Here is a 21,359-nt window from a genome sequence, read left to right as displayed (position 1 = left end):
ATGTAATGAATCAAATGGACCAATAAATAAATGAAATGATAGCAAAGCTAGGACACAAGAGGTAGAACACTATATGATGTGCAACACAGTGATGTGGAAGTCTAGAGAAAATTTGGCAGGTTCTTCTACGCAGCTTCAAGGGTGCGTTGAAGCAGAATTTATCTTTTGTCAGTATTGAGAGAGTATTCTTATAAGAACTATATGAATCTAAGAAGCAAAAACAATCAATTTTTTATCATATTTAAAAACTGTAAAAAGGTTTTTCTTCCTCACCATTTCTGCAAGTACAGGTGTAACAATATTAGCAATTGCAGTATTTGATGAGACTTCTGTGAGAAAAGTTGTGGCTGTGCAAACTATAATGAGAATCACTTCTCGTGGGAGAACTTCAAGTGCAACCAATGTTTCACCAAGTAACTGATTTAGTCCAGATGCCTTAGTGCCAGCTGCCATTGCAAATCCTCCACCTGTTAACAAACACATTATAAAATATTCTCAAAATTTTATGGCTTGTACTTAAAAAATTGGAGGCAAAACAGACACAGTTTCAAATGCAAAAAGCATGATGAATGCCAAGTATTTACAGTACATGGGGAGTGAGTAGAGGTTTTTCTTTACTGGAAATACTCAAAGAGAAACACACTTCCGACAGACACTATAGCAGGGCCAAGTGCCAGGAGACAGTGGCCATATGTGTGGGAGGTGCACTTGTGAAAATGTGTGTGTTTCCAAGATTGGAAGAAGGATTTTTAAGCTTTTGACAAAAATGTTTAGCAGTGTTTTTCACTGTGCCTGTCTGTGACTCAACGTCTCCACTGGTAGACACTATAGTCTTTATGCCTCACGTATTGGTCCCAACTATATGAGCTTTTATGAATGGTGGTACCATGAACTGTTGCAGTTTGGTTTGTTACAGACCAAAGCTTAAAAACTGGCATGTTAAAGCTGTCAGTACTGTGGTCACAGATAGGCTGATACACAACCAAAACACTAGTAAATTGAATGTAAATAAGTTATACAGAATTGCAACCAGTCACTTTTTTGAATAATAATGTTTTATTCCATGAACTGGTTTTCGAACCTTTTCAGGTTCATCTTCAGACGGTTTCGGGAAGTTGCATCATTACTGGTAGTAGCTGGGTGCTGGCTTGCGACAGTATAGGTGGCTTTTTTGGGTAGTGTCCATCTGTCTGCCTCCATTTTGATGTCCAGAACACTTTCACACAAACTATATTAATTTACACTTTGACAGCGACACTTTTCCAGCATCCAGCAAGCACTTTACAAGCAACATTTGTAAAGAAAGGTGGGGACAGAAGGGAAAAGGTAAGGTGATGCAGTAGGAAACAGTGTACTTCCGTATGCTTCTATGTGCCACATACCTGTCATCTATAGGCGAGTGTTCGCATTCTCTTTATTTTATGTATTAGGCAGGACTTTATTATTCAGTTCTTAGTTGACACTTTGCAGAGTGTCATTACATAATTAATTTCACTAACAGAATTTTTATTTAAAAATAATTAAAAACAGATACTGTAACCAAGATGGTGCATTACATTTCTGTATGACTAATGTCTATTTGAATTAATACAATATTGCAATGTTTGTGCTGTTAAGAAGAATGGTGCAATGTTCCTTCAGACATGCATGCATATCCAAAGGAACACTGAATCATTCTTAACAACTCAGGCACTGCAGTATCACATTTATCCGCCAATACTACAGGGACTTTCAATTAATATGTTCTCCCCTGCATGGGAATTACGTAATGTGTGTAGGAGTAAGGTTGTGGTGCAGGAATGATGACATATGGAAGTTTGAGTCTAGTCATGAGTCATGCACAGACAGCCAAAGCAGTTAAGGTGATTGCTCGTGTGAAGTGGGAAACATGGGTTGAAATCCCAGTCTGACACAAATTTTCATTGGCATGATTCCCTTATACAACTGATGGTTGGTCATGTTCACAACTCTGAATACATTTCATATATTTGAATTAAGTTGAACAGACCTTATTTGAAAGTTCTCATTGTCTTCTGTTATGCAAAGATCTTAGTTTGTCAGAAAACTTATTCACTCAAAAGTTACTGACATTCAAAATTTTCATCGTCAGATATTTCTAATCCAAATATGAAATGATATTTTCCTGTTTATGAAAATATACAATTTTACTAAGATTTGTATTCTAGTTGTGGAACTATTGTAATTAAAAGACCATAATTTATGAGAAAGTTCTGGTACCAAACAGTAAGTTATAAATACTCACAAAACATGTCAGAACGTGTCTTCAGTGTTTACTATTTATTTCTTAAGTTTGTTGCTGTAGCATAAAGATGTATTCAGTATTGCTTTTGGGAATTTGCAGTTACTTACATTATTTTATTGAAACAAAATTTGTAAAAAGTGGGGAAAGCTAAGGTGTTATCATCTAGAGTCAAGATGAAAAGCAAAGTGAATACATATGTTATTTGTAAATGTTCCTTCCAAATTCAAATTAAAAAGTGGAAAAGTAGTAACATCATTACTAAAAGCGCATATAAATTGTTTGTGCTCAACAGTTTCTATGAAATGAACTTTGCAACATATACAGATGATGACTGCATTACTTGAAAAAGTGATACACATATGAGATGAAACATTTCATTAAAATCCGAATTCAGCAAAGAACATTAAGAGAGTTTTGGTTCTCACTCAAATAATTTGTATAGCACATGAAGATGAGAGGGTTGTGTCAGATTTGTACTACTTTACTGAACTCTTTCTTTTACTAAATTCAGCAATTTAGTACCACATTGTTCTCCTTCTGGACCATGTCACCATCTCCCAAATTATTTATTTTAATAAAAACATTTATTTTTTAATAAAAATAAAAAGTCTGATCTCATATGTCTTAGGGAGTTTTAATTGTAGTTACTTTCCTAACTATAGAAGTTATACTGTAAAAAAATGCAGAACAAATCATTCTTATTCCTCCAAGATATAGTGAGAACAGTTACAAAGAATTTTCACCTGTATAATAGCGGTAAGAACCCCATTCAGTCAGTTCAGAACTGGGCAATGGCAGTGAATCTCAAACATTTAAAATCCAAAAACAATCCATAAGGCAAATATTCTTTTAAGGAAAGCTTGACCATTGCAGACCACTCTGTAGAAAGCACAACATTTTACCATTTCCTTCTAAGTACATACTGGAATTAATTTGCCCAAAGGACAAAATTTAGAGAACTGGCACATAAATGAAGGTTTTCATGCATACAATACAAGAAAAAACAGTCAGTTACAAATAATAACATGTAAAACAAAACTGTAAGCTGATACTGTCAAGTATTTGTTCAAAAAATTCCTTAACTTCATCCACAAAATTTTTCTATGCTAACCTTTTGCTTATTGTGTATGCTCTTCTTCAAAATACTCTCCTCCGCAACTGATACATTGCTCCCAAAACCATTTCCACTTGTGGAAGCAGTCTTTGTATGCCTCTTGATGGACCACATGAAGTTCCGTCTGCGAATTTTCTTTTGTCTTGTGTATCACTACAAATCTTTGTCCTTTCAACAGGCTTTTCAACTTTGGAAATAAAAAAAGTCTGCAGGGGTCAGGTCTGGGGAGTAAGGAAGATGAGCCAGCACAGTGATTTCGTTTTTTGTGCAATAGTCATGCACCAACAGGTATGAATGTGCAGGTGTGTTACTGTGATGCAAGAGCCATGAATTGTCTTGCCACATTTCAGGCCATTTCCACCTCACATTTTCTTGCATGAGTTGCAACACGTCCCAATAGTACCATCAATTAACAGTTTGTCCCTGTAGCACGAATGTATGATAAACTAATCCTTCAAAAAAAAAACACCATAACCATAGATTCACATCTCTTCAGCAGTTACGATTCTCTTCAGGAACATCTCATTCTCATTTGCGTGATCCAAAATCTCTTCACGGATTGCAAGGTCCTGGTCCTGAAATGTCACATTCTTCTGCAATCTCTCAGGCAGCCAGTCTTCGATTGACATACACAATTTCATTGACGTTCCTGACATGAGCACCATTGGTAGAGGTCGGAGGGTGTCCTGAATGAGGGTAATCTTTAACTTCTGTCTGTCCATTTTTAAACCATGTGAACCATTTGTAACACTGAGTATGGCTTAAGCTCACATCACTGTAGGCTTCCTGCATCATTTGGTGTATCTCTGTAACGACCTTTTTGAGTTTCACAAAAAATTCAATGCAGTCATGTTGTTTCTGTAATTCTAACATCTCAAACTTTGCAAACTGTGTGACAAAATATTCTACTCAATAGAGCACTGAACAATAAGTAACAAACAAACAGTAATGAAACTTCTGGCAGTCACACATTAAACACAGGACATTCAGGAATGCCAACCACATTTTGCTCCAACACATTGGTGTGAAATTACGAATGTTCCAGAATTTTTTGAACAGACCTCATACATATGACAGCCTCCAACAAGAACAGAAACTAAGTGAGTTTTTGGCAAGTTTTAAACACAAACTAAATCTTCTAGTTATAGAAAATTGTCTTTATCCTGTTAAAGACTTTATGGAGATTCAACTAGAAAAGTTTGACATTCTTTTAAAATCTGATGTTGAACAAAATCTGGCACATTAAATTCTAGTACCTTCACAATATGCAGCACTTAGGTATAACATTTAGTTGCTTAACTATGTATAACTCAATTCCTTCTTATAATGTTGTTACATTCTATCCTGGATTTTCCTTTGTCTGATTTTTTACTCATATGCTGACTCTCAATCATGGGGCCCCAGGTCTGATTCACAGCCACGTTGGGAATTTTCTCTGTTCAGACCTAGGTGCTCTCATTGTTGTTAACAAGTAAGTCGCCAAAGTGGCATCAAATAGAAAGACTTGCATCAGCTGTCTACCATCACAGATTAGGTCTCCCAGCCAAAAATGCCATATGCAAATTTCACATTTCATTTATGCAATTCAGACACCAGAAAAATCAAATGACAGTCATTTTGTGTCACATATACTTACTGGAAATGTAGTTCAAATCTTGTACCACATAGTTTCAATAACTGTAGTACACAATTGTTATTTTAAGCAAGGAATAGTTCCTGAGAGGCTTAAGTATACAGTTGTAAAACCACTGTATAAGAAGGGGGATAAGACGGATACTGCTAACTATAGGCCAATATCACTACTGACAAGCTTTTCAAAGGTTTTAGAGAAACTAATGCATGCCAGGATAGTTAAGCATCTCAGTGAACACAATAGCTTCAGCAAAAGTCAGTTTGGATTTCAGAAAGGTTTGTCAACAGAAGATGCAATATTTGCATTTACTGGCAAACTCTTGGACTCTATGAACAAAAAACTGAAAGTGATTGGCATATTTTGTGACCTAACAAAAGCATTTGACAGTGTAAATCACCAAATTCTTTTACAAAAAAAGCAGCAGGGAAATGGCTCGACTCATCTGTCAAACAGGAAACAAAAAGTTGTAGTAGATAGTCAAGATGGTGTCCCAGTATCTTCAGAATGGGGTACCATCACATGTGGAGTGCTGCAGGGCTCAGTTCTGGGCCCCCTACTTTTTATTATATTTATAAATGATCTTCTTCTCTCTACGGAATATTGTAGATTCACCATTTTCGCGGATGACACTATACTACTTATTGATAATTCAGTAGATAAACTTGAGGTAATGGCAAATAAGGTTTGAAATGAAACGGTGAACTGGTTCAACATTAATGGTCTTATTTTAAATTACTGTAAAACAAACTACATTCAGTTCCACAAAACATCCAAAGATGAGGAAATATTTGTAAAGATAGATGAGCAGACAATAACCAGGGTAGATTCCTCAAAATACCTAGGCTTGCATATTGATAGCAAACTGAATTGGTCAAACCACATCGTGGATCTGTGCAAAAGACTAAGTTCAGCAACATACGCATTGCGCATTGTTTCTTCTTATACAAATATGGAAACCATGAAGTCAGCGTATTATGGTTACTTTCATGCAATTATGGCATTTGGAATTATATTTTGGGGAAATCAGCCACTGGCTAAAAAAGTACTGTGTGTAAAAAAAATAGCCATAAGCATCATGTGTGGAGTCCATCCTAGAGCCACATGCAAGAATCTTTTCAAGAAGCTCGAAATACTTACATCCACTGCGCAATATATATTCTCATTGATGTGCTTCATAAGGAAAGAAAAATCCATCTTTAAGCTGAATAGTGCAAATCATAATCACAATATTAGAAGGAAACATGATATCCACTATGAACAGCCAAATCTAAGTATGGTGCAGAAAGGAGTTCATTTCAGTGGCTGTAAGATTTTTAATGCCCTCCCTTCAAGAATTAAGTGTTTGGTAGATGATGATCTCTTGTTTAAAAAAAACCTTAAGGCAGTTCCTATTGCAAGGATCATTTTATACATTAGAAGAGTTGCTGAACTACAGTGTTTAAAATCTCTTGTACTGTAAATTGCAAATGTATGCCCAAATTTGTATTTGTAATACCGAATATTTTTATTGTAAACATATATTTTGCAATATTTATTTCTCTGTAACACTTATTATTTTGTAATCTTTATCTATCTCTAAAATGTATTTTTGTAGTGGGACCTAAGTTACTGTTTACTGTTTTTTGTTTTGTAATCTCTGTCTATCTCTAAAATGTATTTTTTTGTAGTGGGACTAAGTTACTGTTTACTGTTTTTGCTTTGTTTTATGTATTACTGTAAATTCTGGCCAAAAGCTTGTAAAAGTGACACGTTCCATATCCTGTGATAGTGTCATAACATGGATCACCGGAACAAGAGATAAATAAATAAAATAAATAAATAAATAAATATCTCACAAATCACCCATTATCACTTCATCATATTAACATATCTCATATGTACAAGCATTTTATGAGAATAATCTAAGGGACAAATCAAATTAATGAATGTAGAGAAATTCATGTAAGACAAAGATGCAAAAGAAAGTGTAAAAAACCAAAAAACATTGAATTCAGAAGGTTGGCATGAAATCTTTTGAGTTCATTTTAGGAGGGAGTGGAGAACAAAGGATAAAAAGCTAGAATAAAGGATAATAGCATCCAACAGGAAACCAAAGGGAAGTGTCAACATAAATGCAGAACATGAACATCAATGAATGGAGTGGTCCTCAAAGGGAAAAAAATAAAATACTGCTATTACTATTGCTTCTATTCTTCTCCTTCTTCTTCTTCTTCTTCTTCTTCTTCAGTTGCAATAGTAGAATTAGTAGCAGTAGTAATAGTAGCAGAAGAGAAAGAAAAATGAATAATTGTAGTCTTTCGGAACGCAGTTTATAATTTGAGTTCACTTTCTTAAGGAAAGAGTTCTGACTGCTGTGCAGAGTAACATGAAAAGGGGACATGTGTGTAGCACATGTTAACTCAAAGCTGAACAATACTCTAAAGAGCCTGAAAAGTTGCACATATAAGTAGGCAATTATGAATGTATACTATGCACACTTCCATTCACAACTATAATACAAAATCATATACCGAGCAAGATGCACAGTGGATTCGGGAGGACAACAGTTCAGACCCACGACTGGCCATACTGATTTAGGTTTTCTGTGATTTCCTTAAATCGTTCCAAGCAAATGCCAGGATGGTTCCTTTGAAAGGGAACGTCCAACTTCTTTCCCCGTCCTTCCCGAATCCAATGAGACCGATGACCTCACTGTCTGGTCTCCTTCCCCAAACAACCCACCCAACCCAAACAGAATCATATTTTAGGATAACTTTTGGGCACCACAAAGTACCTCCACAATTAAAAAAAGAGAGCTGTCAGAAAAATTACTGGGAACTCTGTTCCACATTCTCAAAGGCTTTTGCTTAAAAAATTAACACATTGACTGCCACGAGGCCATCTGCAGATACAGCAGAGCCTCATACCAGATACAGTGTGCCCACCAGTGGCCGCATTGCCAGACCAGAGAAGGCTAATACAGTCCAGGCAATTCACGTTAGCAAAAGTCTGCAGCTCATGGTCTAGTGCCTAGCATTGCTGCCTCTAGATCACAGGGTCCTGGGTTTGACTCCTGGCCAGGTTGGGAATTTTCTCCATCCAGGAAATGGGTGTTTGTGTTGTCTTCATCATTTCATCATCATTCATGAAAGTGGCGAGACTGGACTGAGCAAAGATTGGGAATATGTATGGGCGCTGATAGCCACACAGTTGAGAATCCCACAAACCAAACTTCATCAACAAACATTAGCAAAAAATTTGAAAATGACATAAAGTTGTTTTAATCCATCCCTGTTTATATCTGTCCTTTACATCAAAGTTCTGAAAAAAGAAAGGTACACCACGTCTCACTGTACCATGCCATGTGATCACGGCATGCCACGTGGGCACTGGCTGCTGCAAGTTAGTTATCTGACAACAGGAATTATAAACAAAAGCTAGTTATAACTAACAGGTAAACTATAAATGAAAAGAAATGATATCATCATGTATAGAATATACAATTTATTGAGGAGGTGAGTAGAACTGAGGATGCAGGTACACAACAGTCAGTGCATCTGTGAATAACAAAGTGGGCAGAACCATATGTTATAGGTTTCACAGAATGTAACTACCTCCTTCAATAATTTCACAACTTCATATCATCCACGAGTAACACTCCTGGTGCCACTTTTACACTTTTCTATTTCTATTATCTTACCTTATGTAACTGCCAGGCAGTGGTCATCTGTGTTTCGTGATACAGAACTAAGAGATTATCATAATATTTGTTGGTTCCTAAAGAATGTCAAACAAGATATTGTACCCATTTTTCTGTCAGCAGCATCAATTCAATCAAGAAATATAAACTAATGCATAATAATGGAATAAATCTACAGAAAAACTGTAAGAACCCACAACTGTGACCAAGGCTAAACTAATGATGTCACCATTCCAAGACCACATTTACGGGCCACATTCATCCACAGTATCTGTTTCATCAACAAGCTGCATGTCACTGTGAATGTATGACAAACATGCCATCCAAAGATACTGAACTGAACAGAATGGAGTTTGTAGCTCTGCTGTATCTGCTGGTGAGCCGTGTGTTAGTCAACATGTTAAACATACCACCACTGCCCTGTATGTACAACTTGGAAACGTCACAATGAAATTAATAAGGAAAATATGAAAATAAAATCAATTATTCACAAGATTGAACAAGACATCAAGAATGTAATCATTATTTTCCTGACTGACAAACATTAACAAGATACTAAAAAGAACCATCAGTCCATCACATAGGGATAAAACTGTACAATCAAGTCTGTAACTCTATATTATAATCTATGAGAGACGTAGAGAGAGAGAGAGAGAGAGAGAGAGAGAGAGAGAGAGAGAGAGAGACAAGGACATAGCTAGAGTACTACTCCATCTATTTAGTAATAATAATATTTGTTTAAGTTCACTATTTACAAATTAAATGTGAAATTGTGTCATCTTACATAACTGTGTACATGAATGCCCTTACATGTATGAATGAAAATAAATACACTATAACCATAGGGTTGTCAAGTCCAATATTGTAGTATGCTGTACTGTCCATGAGCCAATGGACAGATAATATATAAAGAAATGCTTAAGTAGTCTGGTCCAATCATTTTACTACCTATAACAACTTTCTTACCAAGCAGCAAGACAAGCCCCCATGGAACCTTTTCATGCACAGCTTTCCAGTGAAGCAGTGCTGGAGATGCATCACCTGTGAACACAAAAACATATATTTCTGTTATTTGTGTTTTCAGTTTTCACTACTTCTGTGTTGTGTGGGTGGGATAATTTTATAGTTGCACCCAGCAAAAAAATGTTTTAGACATTTTCTCGGTGAGCAGTATTGGTGAGTGATCTGTTTTCTATGAAAATACAATTGAAATAGTTAACTGAACTGTATATATAACAAACAATGGAAAACCCAGGTTGGAATACCAGCAATATAAGGAAAAGATAGATTGCTACTCACCATAAAGGTGACATGTTCAGTTACAGACAGGCACAACAACAAGTCACTTACACATTAGCTTTTGACCAAAGCCTTTGTCAGAAAAGGAAACACATACATATTCATTCACACAAGCAAGCATACATTATACACACATGACCACAAACTCTGGTAGCTCAGATAGGAATGCAAATGCCACACAGAATAGAGGGGTGGGGAAGAGAAAGGGAAAGCAGGATATAGATGAAGCGAAAAAAGAGTGTAGCCTGACAGAGCTTGCTGAGATTGGACTGCCAACAGGTGCAGTGTTGGAAGGCTTTATGGCAGGGAGGGAGGGGGGGGGGGGGAGAGGGAGGAAATGGGGAGTGAAAAAGAAGAGGAGTGGGGAAGAGGAAAGACAGGTGGGTCTGTTGGTAGAGGGCAGCATGCAAAGAGGGTGAAAGACGAGAATAGGGAAGAGGGGGTAGGACAAAGGGGCTGGAAATTGTTGGTAGAGGGTCTGGGGATAGTAGGTTACTGTTAAGTTGAGGCAGGATAATTTCAGGAGTGAAGAATGTGTTGTAAGGATAACTCCCATCTGTGCATTTCAGAAAAGCTGGCAGTGGAGAGTAGGACACAGATGACTCATGTTCAGCTCCACGTTGTGCCACAAGGTGGTCTACTTTGCTCTTGGCCCCAGTTTTGTAGTGGCCATTCATCCCAATGGGCAGCTGGTTGGTAATCATATCAATATAATAATCACTGCACAGTTTTATATATTGGTATGACTTCCAACCAGCTATCCACTAGGAAGAATGACCACTGCCAAACTGTGGCCAAGAGCAAAGTAGACCACCCTTTGGCACAACATGCAGTTGAACATAACATGCTTGATTTGCTGCTTCACTGGATCCTCCCCTCCACCAGTAGTCTTTCTCAACTGCACAGATGGGTGTTACCCTTACATCGCATTCTTCGCTCCTGAAATTATCTCTGCCTTAACCTTTGGTAAACTACTGTGCCCACACCTTCCACCCAGCAGTTTCCGTCCCCTGTGCCCTATCACTTCCTCCCTATTTTTGTTTCCGACTCTCTTTGCATGCCATCCTCTGCCAATGCACCCACCTGTCTTTGCCCTTCCCCACTCCCCTCCGTTTTCACTCACCATTTCCTCCTCCCCTCCTTGCTCCAAAGCCTTCCAACACTGCACCTGTTGGCAGTATAGTCTCTGCATGCTCTATAAGAAAGTGCTCTTCTCTCTTTCCACATGTACCATGCTATTCCTTTCCCCCTCTCCACCCCCTTCAGACTGCTGCTTCTACTCTACATGACAGTTGCATTCCGGTCTGAGCTGCTGCAGTTGGTAGTCATGCATTCGTGAGGTGTTCTTGCTTGTGTGAATGAATATGTGTGTTTCCTTTTCTGTTGAAGGCTTTAGCCAAACATTGATGTCTAAGTGTCTTTCCATGGTGCCTGTCTGCAACTCAATATGTCATTCTTACAGTGAGTAGCAATCTATCTTTTCCTTATGCTGTTGTATGTACACTGAGGTGACAGAAGTCATGGGATAGTGATATGCACATGTATAGATATACAAGGTATAAAAGTGAGTGCATTTGTGGAGCTGCCATTTGTACTCAGGTAATTCATGTGAAAAGGTATGCAACATGATTATGGCTACATGACAGGAATTAACAGACTTTGAATGCGGAGTGATAGTTGGATCTAGACGCATGGCATATTCCATTTCAAAACTCATTAGGGAATTCAATATTCCAAGAATCACAGTGTGCTGAGAATACCAAATTTCAGGCATTATCTCTCACCATGGAAAATGCAGTGCCCAACGGCCAACGTCTCAGAACAGCGGCATTTGCATAGAGTTGTCAGTGCTAATACACAAGCAATACTGCATGAAAAAACTACAGAAATCAATGTGGTTACTCATCATAGAGTGGAGATGCTGAGTCACAGATAGGCACAACAAAAAGCCTGTTACATTCCATCCTGGATTTTCCATTGTTTGAGAAATCAATATGGAACATATGACTCAAGTATCCATTAGGACAGTACAACAAAATTTGGCGTTAATGGGCTGTGGGAGAAGATGACCAATGTTGTAAACAGCATGACTTCACCTGCAGCACCTCACCTGTGCTTGTGCCATATGGGTGGATCACTGATGACTGGAAAACCATAACCTGGTCAGATGAGATCTGGTTTCCGTTGGTAAGAATTGATGGTAGGGTTCAAGTATGATGCAGATGCCATGAAGCCATGGACCCAAGCTGTCAACAAGACATTGTGCAAGCTGGTGGTGGCTCCAAAATGGTATGGGCTGACATTACATGAAATGGACTGGGTCCTCTGGTCCAACTGAACTGATCATTGATTGAAAATGGTTATGTTCAGCTACTTGTAGACCATTTACAGCCATTCATGGATTTCATGTTTCCAAACAATGATGGAATTTTTATGGATAGTAATGTGCCATGTCACCAGGCCACAACTGTTTGCAATTGGTGTGAAGAACTTTCTGTACAATTTAGGCCAATGATTTGGCCACTGAGATCACCCAACATGAATACCATCCAACAATTATGGAATATAATTGAGAGGTCAGTTCATGCACAAAATTCTGCATTGTCTACAGAGGCAGCATGGCTCAATATTTCTGCAGGGGACTTTCAACAACTTGTTGAGTCCTTGTCATGTCAAGATGCTGCACTATACCAGCAAACGCAGGCCCGACACAATATTGGGAGGTATTCCATGACTTATGTCACTCAGCATATAAGAGAACTGGATCACATCTAGTTTATAACTGAGAGGTAAGAGGAAGATTGACATGTGCCTTACTGATCAAGTACAAACTACATTGCAGAAGGAAATCAATAATCTTTTTTTCCCCCCTCTAATCACTGTAAGTCCAGTTTTCTCTGCCCAGGTTTCTAAAATATTTCCACAGTTTTGGCAGATATCCATCCTATCTTTATTCAATATTGTGAGGAGGAAAGCTGCTACTTACCATATAGTGGAGATTCCGAGTCACAGATAGGCACAGCAAAAAGACTTTCACAATCACTCATGCAAACGCAACTCACACACATGACTGCATTCTCAGGCAACTGAAGCCACAGTTGCCTGAGACTGCAGTCACGTGTGTGAGTTGCATTTGCATGAATGTGTGTGTGTGTGTGTGTGTGTGTGTGTGTGTGTGTGTGTGTGTGAGTAGCAACTTTCCTTCTCATAATATTGCTACATTCCATCCTGGATGTGCCATTGTTTGATTCAGTTATATTAGGAAGAAAGGAATGAGATTGCTACAAGGTGGGAATGTGTGTCAGACAAGAAAGTGGTAGGACAGTATTGACTGATGGGATATGAGGTGATAGATGGCTCTCAGCAGCAGAGATAAGGTGTCTATTAACACTGGTAACACTAACATAACTGAGAGGATAGAGCAAGTGATAAAAAAACATGGGGGTACAAAGTTGGAATGGGGGAGGAATGGGATGGAAATTAAAATACAGAAAAGAGTCGGGGAAAGAAAATGGGAAGTGGGTAAGACTGGGAAGGGAGGTTGGAGATGGAAAGTAGCAGAGGTTTAAGCCAGAAAGATTGTGGAAATGGAGTGTGTGCTGTAGTGACAGATAGACCAACACAGATCAGAGGAGCTGGTGTTGTGTGATGGTATGGGGAGGGGGAATTTAATTATCATGATTGATAAAAAAGCTGTAAAGCTATCAGCTGCACAGCATATCAAGCAACTGAGTGGTCCAGTTTGTGGTTAAGCACAGTCTGGCAGTGCACTGAATTCCAGTGAACAACTCATTAGGGGAAATGGCTGAAAGCAAGGAGGCAACATGAGACACCTTCTACTTATAGCAATGTATGAATGGGTGCCATTTTGAAGATAACTGCATAAGATTTGTAATATGATTTACTATTCCTGAAAAATAACGTCATCCCAAGTACTATATTTTGTAATGTTCTGTTTTATAAATAAAACTAAACAACTTATTATTACAAAATTTACTAAACTATATAAAATGTATATTACTTATTAAACATTTAACTGTGGAAAAGAAGCACAAAACAATGGCATGCTTATCTTCTACCAAAATGTGACTTTGACATGTTGAATGAACTTACATATATGTGTTTACTTACCAGATTTGTTCAGCTTCAAGAAGTTGAGATTAGCTGGCAGACAGAAAAGAAGAAAGACAATGAGCATGGCAGGTGTTGCATCTTCAATTTCCCTGAAAGACAATAGAAGATAAATGTACTCCATTTTATGTCAACTAATAGTTTTATTTTAGAGAGTGAACTAATACAGCTTAGAAAGCAATGCTAATGAAAATGACTTCCCATTCTTGATATACAAATTTTTGGATTTCCATATCCAAGTCTCCCTGTTCATAGATCAGGAAAAGAAAGAATCATAGAATTTGTGTAATTGTGCTTAGCAAATAAACTGAAGCCAAATGGCAAGAATGAGTGAAACAAAATGAGAAACTACTAGGGGATATGCATACAATGATTTCAGTCACTTGCAGTTCAAGAGAAATTTAATTCTGGAGTCATTCTTAAATGGATACTACCAGTAATTAGAACTGAAAATAGTACAAAACAGACATTTTGTTGCAACCAGTTGTTTATTACACATTATGTAGCCCAATCTCCCCAATATCCTTGTCAGACCCTATGCTTCATCTGCACCCATATCCCTACCCTACTGCTCCTACGCCTATGGCCATCCCTAGTGCATGACTTGCCCTATGCAACCTCCTACCACCACCTATACCAGATTCTATGTAAACACTGTTCAGCCTATTACATCGGCATGACTACCAGCCAGTTATCAGTAAGGATGAATGGACATAGGCAGTGGGTGTATACAGGCAACATTCAATATCCTGTTGCAAAGTATGCTGTACAACATGACAGTCATGACCTCGGTGCCTGTTTCACTACAGACACTAGCTCTTCCCCCAGACACCAGTTTCTCAGAACTCCGCAAGTGGGAACTAGCACTACAACATGTCCTTGGTTTTTACCACCCACCTGGTCTTAATTTACAGTAATTCCATCCATCTCAGTATTTAGTCACGGTAACTACTCCTTCCTTCACTTCATTTCAGTTTTCTACATCTTTCATTTTCTGACTTGTCTGTTCTTCGCTGTCTCCCCCTCCCACCTCTGTTACTTACAACACACTTAGCTTTTCGCTCTTATTAATTCATGTACGATGTTTTAGTAGTAATCTTTGTCTTGCATATTACCCTGTCTTCCACCTTTAAGCTCTTAGGATTTCAAATCTCATCAGGTGCAGTCCTGAATTATCAGTCTTTCCTTCTCATCCCATCTGGTAGGCCTCCCCTGACCCGCGGTTCTGGGTGACTTCTAAACTGTATGACTTTCCCTAAACCTCTCCAGTCCTTTTCCTTCACCTCTCTTCCTTCCCCTTCAACTCTTCCGCCAAAAGAAGGAGCCACTGGCTCCAAAAACTTGTGGAAGTCTAATCCTTTTGTGTGTGTGTTCCTCTGCTGCCGCTTGGTGAGTAGATCTTTCTATCTGTCCATTTACATTATATTATCAATAATTGATTATTTTTGTTGTTACATAATGTAGTGTGTCACATCTGACATAAGCAGTTATACTTGGAAATGTATTATGCAGCAATTTACATTTTATATTTCATTCAATGCATTACAAGCAATTCAAGTGTCATGTCTAAATAGACAGTAATGGCTCAACGTAAAATGCAGATGAACGTGTAAAAAATGATCAGAGGAAACTTACAGAATTAAATTTCTTATTGTTCAGATGGAAAACTAAAAACAAATAAACATAATTCAAAGAAATCTTCAACATGGCCTTCCTCAGGGCAAATATTCAGTATCTTCCACTTGAGTTGGCATGATGATGTTTGCAATATGGGGACATGCTTTACCATGAAGCAGCAGCATGGAACTTGGCACATCGTTCCACAATGGTAGTTTTCAACTGACATGCTGCCTCATTCATATTCTTCATTCTCCAATGAATGTCTGCTGGTGTTTGTCTTTCTGCAGCCAATAAAAGTGCATTGAGGTGACAAAAGTCATGGTACACCTCCTAATATCATGTCAGACCTCCTTTTGCTGGTGTAGTGCAGCAGTTCAATGTGGCATGGACTCAGCAAGTCAATGGATTCTCCTGCAGAAATATTGAGCCATGCGGCCTCTATAGCAGTTCGTAATTGTGAAAGTATCGCCAATGCACCATTTTGTGCATAAACTGACCTCTTGATTATGTCTAATAAATGTTCAGTGGGATTCATTTTGGGCAATCTTGGTGACCAAATCACTCACTTGATTGTCCAGAGTCTGTTTCAAACTAGCTGTGAACATCTGTGGCCTGGTGATGTGGCACACTGTCATCTATAAAAATTCCATCATTGTTTGGAAATATGAAGTCCATGAATGGCTGCATATCATCAATGATTAGTTCAATTGGACCAGAGGACCCAGTCCATTCCATGTGAACACAGCCCATGCTATTATGGAGCCACCACCAGCTTGCACAGTGCCTTGTTGACAACTTGGATCCATGGCTTCGTGGAGTCTGCACCACACTCGAACTGTGGCATCAGTTCTTAGCAACTGATATTGGGACTCATCTGCTCAGGCCACGGTTTTCCTGTCATCTGGGGTCCAACCCAGGGCTCGTGCAAGGCATGTGGGAAACGTGCAGCTGCACGGGGCGGCACTTTCTGAGGGGGCGGCAAATCTGCCTCCCCCCCCTTTTTTTTCAGACATACTCAACATTCATGCTCAAGAGAGGATTTGAAACCAAACGTCGGAGGGAGCAGCTTTGAGAACTGTGGTATGGCACCTCAACTACCGGCCAGCTGCCCCTGTTGAACAAGGGGAGGGAGGAGGACTAATTTCTTCCTCACCACTGTGGCAGCATCATTGTGTTTATGCCAGAGGAACAGAGAGGGGGAAGCAGTCTGGCATACATGCCAGTATTCTTATGAGTGGAGCGCTGCCAGCCTGTTACACACTGTGCATTTACTCACAACTAATTTAGCAGAAGACGAAATCTAATTTGGAAATTTGAATGCAATGTTCGATACAGTGGGTATGTGTTAAGTCTAAAGCAATTTTGCTAAGCCCTTCAAGGGCAGTTTCTGAATGTTTTATTCTTCTTGCGTTATGGAAAAAAAATGGTTGAACATTACTACAGTCAAACATGTACAACACCTACAATGGCTAGAAGTATTCCAAATGGGTAAATATGCTGCGAGTAATTACAAGGGATAAAGACATTGCTAATAAGCCTGGCGTAATTTAGGTTTCAACGTATTCTTGAAAATTTTTGCTATCCGTTTCTGAGCGATAGTCGGACGTTTTGATTTTTGAGCCATGAAACCCCTGTCTCCGCATGCATGAACAACAATTAAACTCTGACCGGCTGGCACTTTTGTCTGACAATACTACTCACACACTAGATGTAAGCACATATTAAAAGCTTTGAGACTGGCCACTCAGTGGCTGAAACCTAGGTAGATCTGAAAAGTAAAAACAAAAATTGTAATTGATTGCTGACATTTCCTACAGATTTGTTTAAAAATAATTCCACAAACATATTGTATTTAAAAAAAAAAGAAGTGGGCAGAAATTTAGAAGCTTGCACGGGGCGGCACTTGGGTTTGTGCCGGCCCTGGTCCATCCAATAAGGTCATGACCCCTGAAGAGGTTCTACAAGTGCTGTCACCAAAGGCACTTGCATCGCTCGTCTGCTGCCATAGCCCATTAATGCCAAATTTCACCGTACTGTCCTAATAGATAAGTTCAATGTACATCTCGCATTAGTTTCTGTGGTTATGTCATGCAGTGTTGCTTGCCTGTTAGCACTGACATCTCTAAGCAAACGCCACTGCTCACTGTCATTAAGTGAAGACCATTGTCCACTGTGTTGCCCATTATGATAGGCAATATCTGAAACATGGTATTCTCGGCACACTCTTGACACTGTGGATCTTGGAATATTGAATTCCCAAACAATTTCCCATGTGTCTAGCTTCAACTATCATTCTGTGTTCAAAGTCTGTTAATTCTCAACATGCAGCTACAATAATGTTGGAAACCTTTTCACATGAATCACCTGAATACAAATGACAGCTCCACCAGTGAGCTGCCCATTTATACCATGTGTATGCAATACTACTGCCATCTGTATAAGTGAATATTGCTATCCAATGACTTTTGTCACCTCAGTGTATAACAGTATGTTGGTGCTTTTGGAATCAACAGGTAATAATGTCACCACAGTTCACATTTCTTCATTTACTGCACACATATTGGAAAGACAGAATACCACACTAATGCCTTGCCTGTACATTGGTGATCAGGGATGCATCATATTGCATAATCAGTGCAACAATGCCCTCACATGGAAACATTTTGATCATCCCTTAAATTTTATGAGATGAAATGACCAAATACCTAGAATGCTTTCAATAACACTCATACTGGCCATGGGATATCAATATCACTTTGTACACATACACAGTACCAGGAAGCACATAAATGAGTAGATCTGAAATTCTCTGTGACATGTAGAATCGTTACCAGAGTACATTAGTGTTGTTTGTGTTTGGTAATGTTTCCAGCCCTGACAGGATATAAGAGGCATGAACAGTATCAGATGTTGAGTGATCACTGTGAAGGTGATGTACTGAAAGCTTTGGATCAAGGAAGTTGATTTCCAAAAACCATTTGACGCAGTACTACATCTGTGCTTCTTAATGAAACTACAATCATATGGGGTATCAAGTGCGATTTGTGACTGGACAGAGGGTTTTTTTGGTAGGTGGGATGCAGCAAGCTACCTTGGGTGGAGAGTCATCAACAGAAGTAAACGTAACTTAGAGCATTTCCAGGCAACTGCATTGTGGTCCTTGCTGTTCATTTTGTATTTTAATGACCTTGTGGAAAATAGTAGTAGTAATTCAGAATTTTCACATATGATGCAGCTATCTATAATGAAGAACTGTTTGAAATGAGCTGCATAAATATTCAGTCAGATCTTGATGAGACTTAAAAGTGGGGCAAAGAGTATCAGCTTGCTTTAAATGTTCAAAAATGTAGAATTATGCATTTCATAAAATAAAAAATGTAGAATACTGTGATTATAATATCAGTGAGTGAGAGCTGGAATCTGTCAACTCATACAAATGCCTGGTTGTGACACTGTACAGAGATATGAAATGGAATGATCACAGAGGCTCAGTCATGGCTAAAGCAGATAGCAGATGTCAGTTTATTGGCAGAATACACTGGGAAAACACAATCAGTCTACAAAGAAGATTGCTTACAAATCATTTGTGCATTCCATCATAGAATATTGCTCAAGTGTGTGGGACCAATACCCAACAGGACTAACACGGGATATTGGATGTATGCAGTGAAGGGCAGCACAAACGGTCACAGGTTTGTTAGGTCCATGCGGGAGTGTAACGGAGATGCTGAAAAAACTAAACTGGCAGACTCTTGAAGATAGACGTAAACTATTCTGAGAAAACCTACTTACAAAGTTTCAAGAATCACAGATAAATGATAACTCTAGCAATATACTACAGCCTCCTATGTACCACTCCCTTAGGGACTACAGCACATATGGATGCATTTAAACAATCATTTTTCCTGTGCTCCATACATGAATATAAGAGGGAAAAAAACCATAATAACAGAAACTATGGGACATACCCTCAGTCATGAATGTCACGGTGGTTTGCAGAGTATGGATGTAGAGCTAGACGTAGAGGTAGAAGGACATGGAGATGCCGCATACTTGTGTGAGATAGCATTATTGGCACATGACAGAGTTTGAAAGGGTCCTCATTGTGAGTCTCCATTTGGCTGGCTGGTCAAATCATGCACTATTCAGACATCTGGGGCATTCAGATGTGGCAGTGGCCTGAAGTTGGGCTGCATGTGAACATGATGGGAGACATACTCGTTGTTGACGTTCTGGTCAACAACATCAACAACATGTCAGTGAGTATTGCAGTGGCCTAGGAAGACAACCCACTTTTCCAATGTTTTGGAGAGGCACAGTGGTGTTACTCCTAGTATCATGGAGGGGGGAGCTTTAGGCATGACCTCAGGTCATGGCTGGTAGTGATTCAGAGAAATCTGCTGGCACAATGTTACTTCTGTGGATGTCACATCTACATCGACAAGAATTCCTTTCCCTTGTATGCTGAAGGTCTCGTAAAGACCTTCACAGACAGGCACTACACCCCAAATTTAGTCCACAAACAGATTTCTCTTGCATATCCTCACTCACCCCTCCCATCACTCCCAAGAATCGGCTGCACAGGAGTGACACTCATCACCAAATATCACCCCAACTGGAGCAACTGAACCAGACCCTTTTCCAGTACTTTGATTATCTACCATCAAGCCCAAAAATGAGGGGTGTTCTACTCAAGTTCCTTCACACCCTTCCTAGAAAGAGATTCTGTCACCCACCCAACCTACACAACAATCTTGTCCACCCCTATGCCATTCTCACTCCCAACACTTTGCCATAAGGGTCATATCCCTGTGGAAGACCTAGATGCAAAACCTGCTTGGTTCTACTCCAGTCCTATCACAGGCTTATCCTATTCCACAGAACCAGGACCACCTGGTAAAGCAGCCATATCACATGCCAGCTCTGATGCAGTCACTGCAAAACTTTTATGTGGGTAGACCACCAACCATATGTTCACCAAAATTAATGGCCATCTCCAGTCTGTGACCAAGAAAAAAATGGTCCGCCCATTGGCACAAGATGATACTGAGCCCAAATTTCCTGAATTCAGTGGCTGCTTCACAACCCTTGCTATCTGGACCTTCTCTCCAGCACCGGCTTTTCTCAACTACACAGACAGGAATTATCCTTGAACACATCCTTTGCTCCCATAATCCTCCTGGTCTCAGTCTCCACTAACCCACTGCCCCCTCACTCTCTGCGTAACAGTTTCCCCTTCCTCTGTCCTCTCGCCCTCTCCCATTCTATGCCTCCACAGATCTTCATCGTATGCTGCACCTCACTGACAACAGTACCTGTGTATTATGTGCCAGACTGTGCCGCTGCCTCCCCTCCCTCCTACATTCCTATCCTGCACACCTGTTGCCTCCCCTCAAGCCGCTAGCTACTGGTTCCCAGTACCCTCGATTCTGTTCCTTGCACCTTTCTTCTTCTACCCACCCTATCCAACACAATCCAAACCCAGTCCACCTGCCAAACTGCAGTAAAGGCATTGTGTTTCTAGCTGGCATAATATACATGCACTGGTGTGTGTGTGTGTGTGTGTGTGTGTGTGTGTGTGTGTGTGTGTGTGTGTGTGTGTGGATGGGTGGGTGGGTGG

General features: G+C 39.4%; 1 protein-coding gene across 1 annotated transcript in view; it reads right to left on the bottom strand.

Moving 5' to 3' along the window:
* LOC126203305 (protein I'm not dead yet-like) overlaps window positions 1–21,359 on the bottom strand; it is a 241,984-nt gene that overhangs the window by 16,240 nt on the left and 204,385 nt on the right. The window contains exons 9-11 of the mRNA XM_049937566.1: window positions 14,120–14,211; window positions 9,656–9,730; window positions 274–467 (exon numbers count right to left, since the gene is read on the bottom strand). Coding sequence (XP_049793523.1) covers window positions 274–467; window positions 9,656–9,730; window positions 14,120–14,211 — 361 coding nt within the window. The remainder of the gene's footprint in view (window positions 1–273; window positions 468–9,655; window positions 9,731–14,119; window positions 14,212–21,359) is intronic.

This window comes from Schistocerca nitens, chromosome 9 (genome assembly GCF_023898315.1).
Source record: "Schistocerca nitens isolate TAMUIC-IGC-003100 chromosome 9, iqSchNite1.1, whole genome shotgun sequence".
In the NCBI taxonomy this organism is placed as follows: domain Eukaryota; kingdom Metazoa; phylum Arthropoda; class Insecta; order Orthoptera; family Acrididae; genus Schistocerca; species Schistocerca nitens.
Note: the sequence above shows the minus strand (reverse complement) of the source record. Positions and strands in the feature narration are given on the sequence as shown.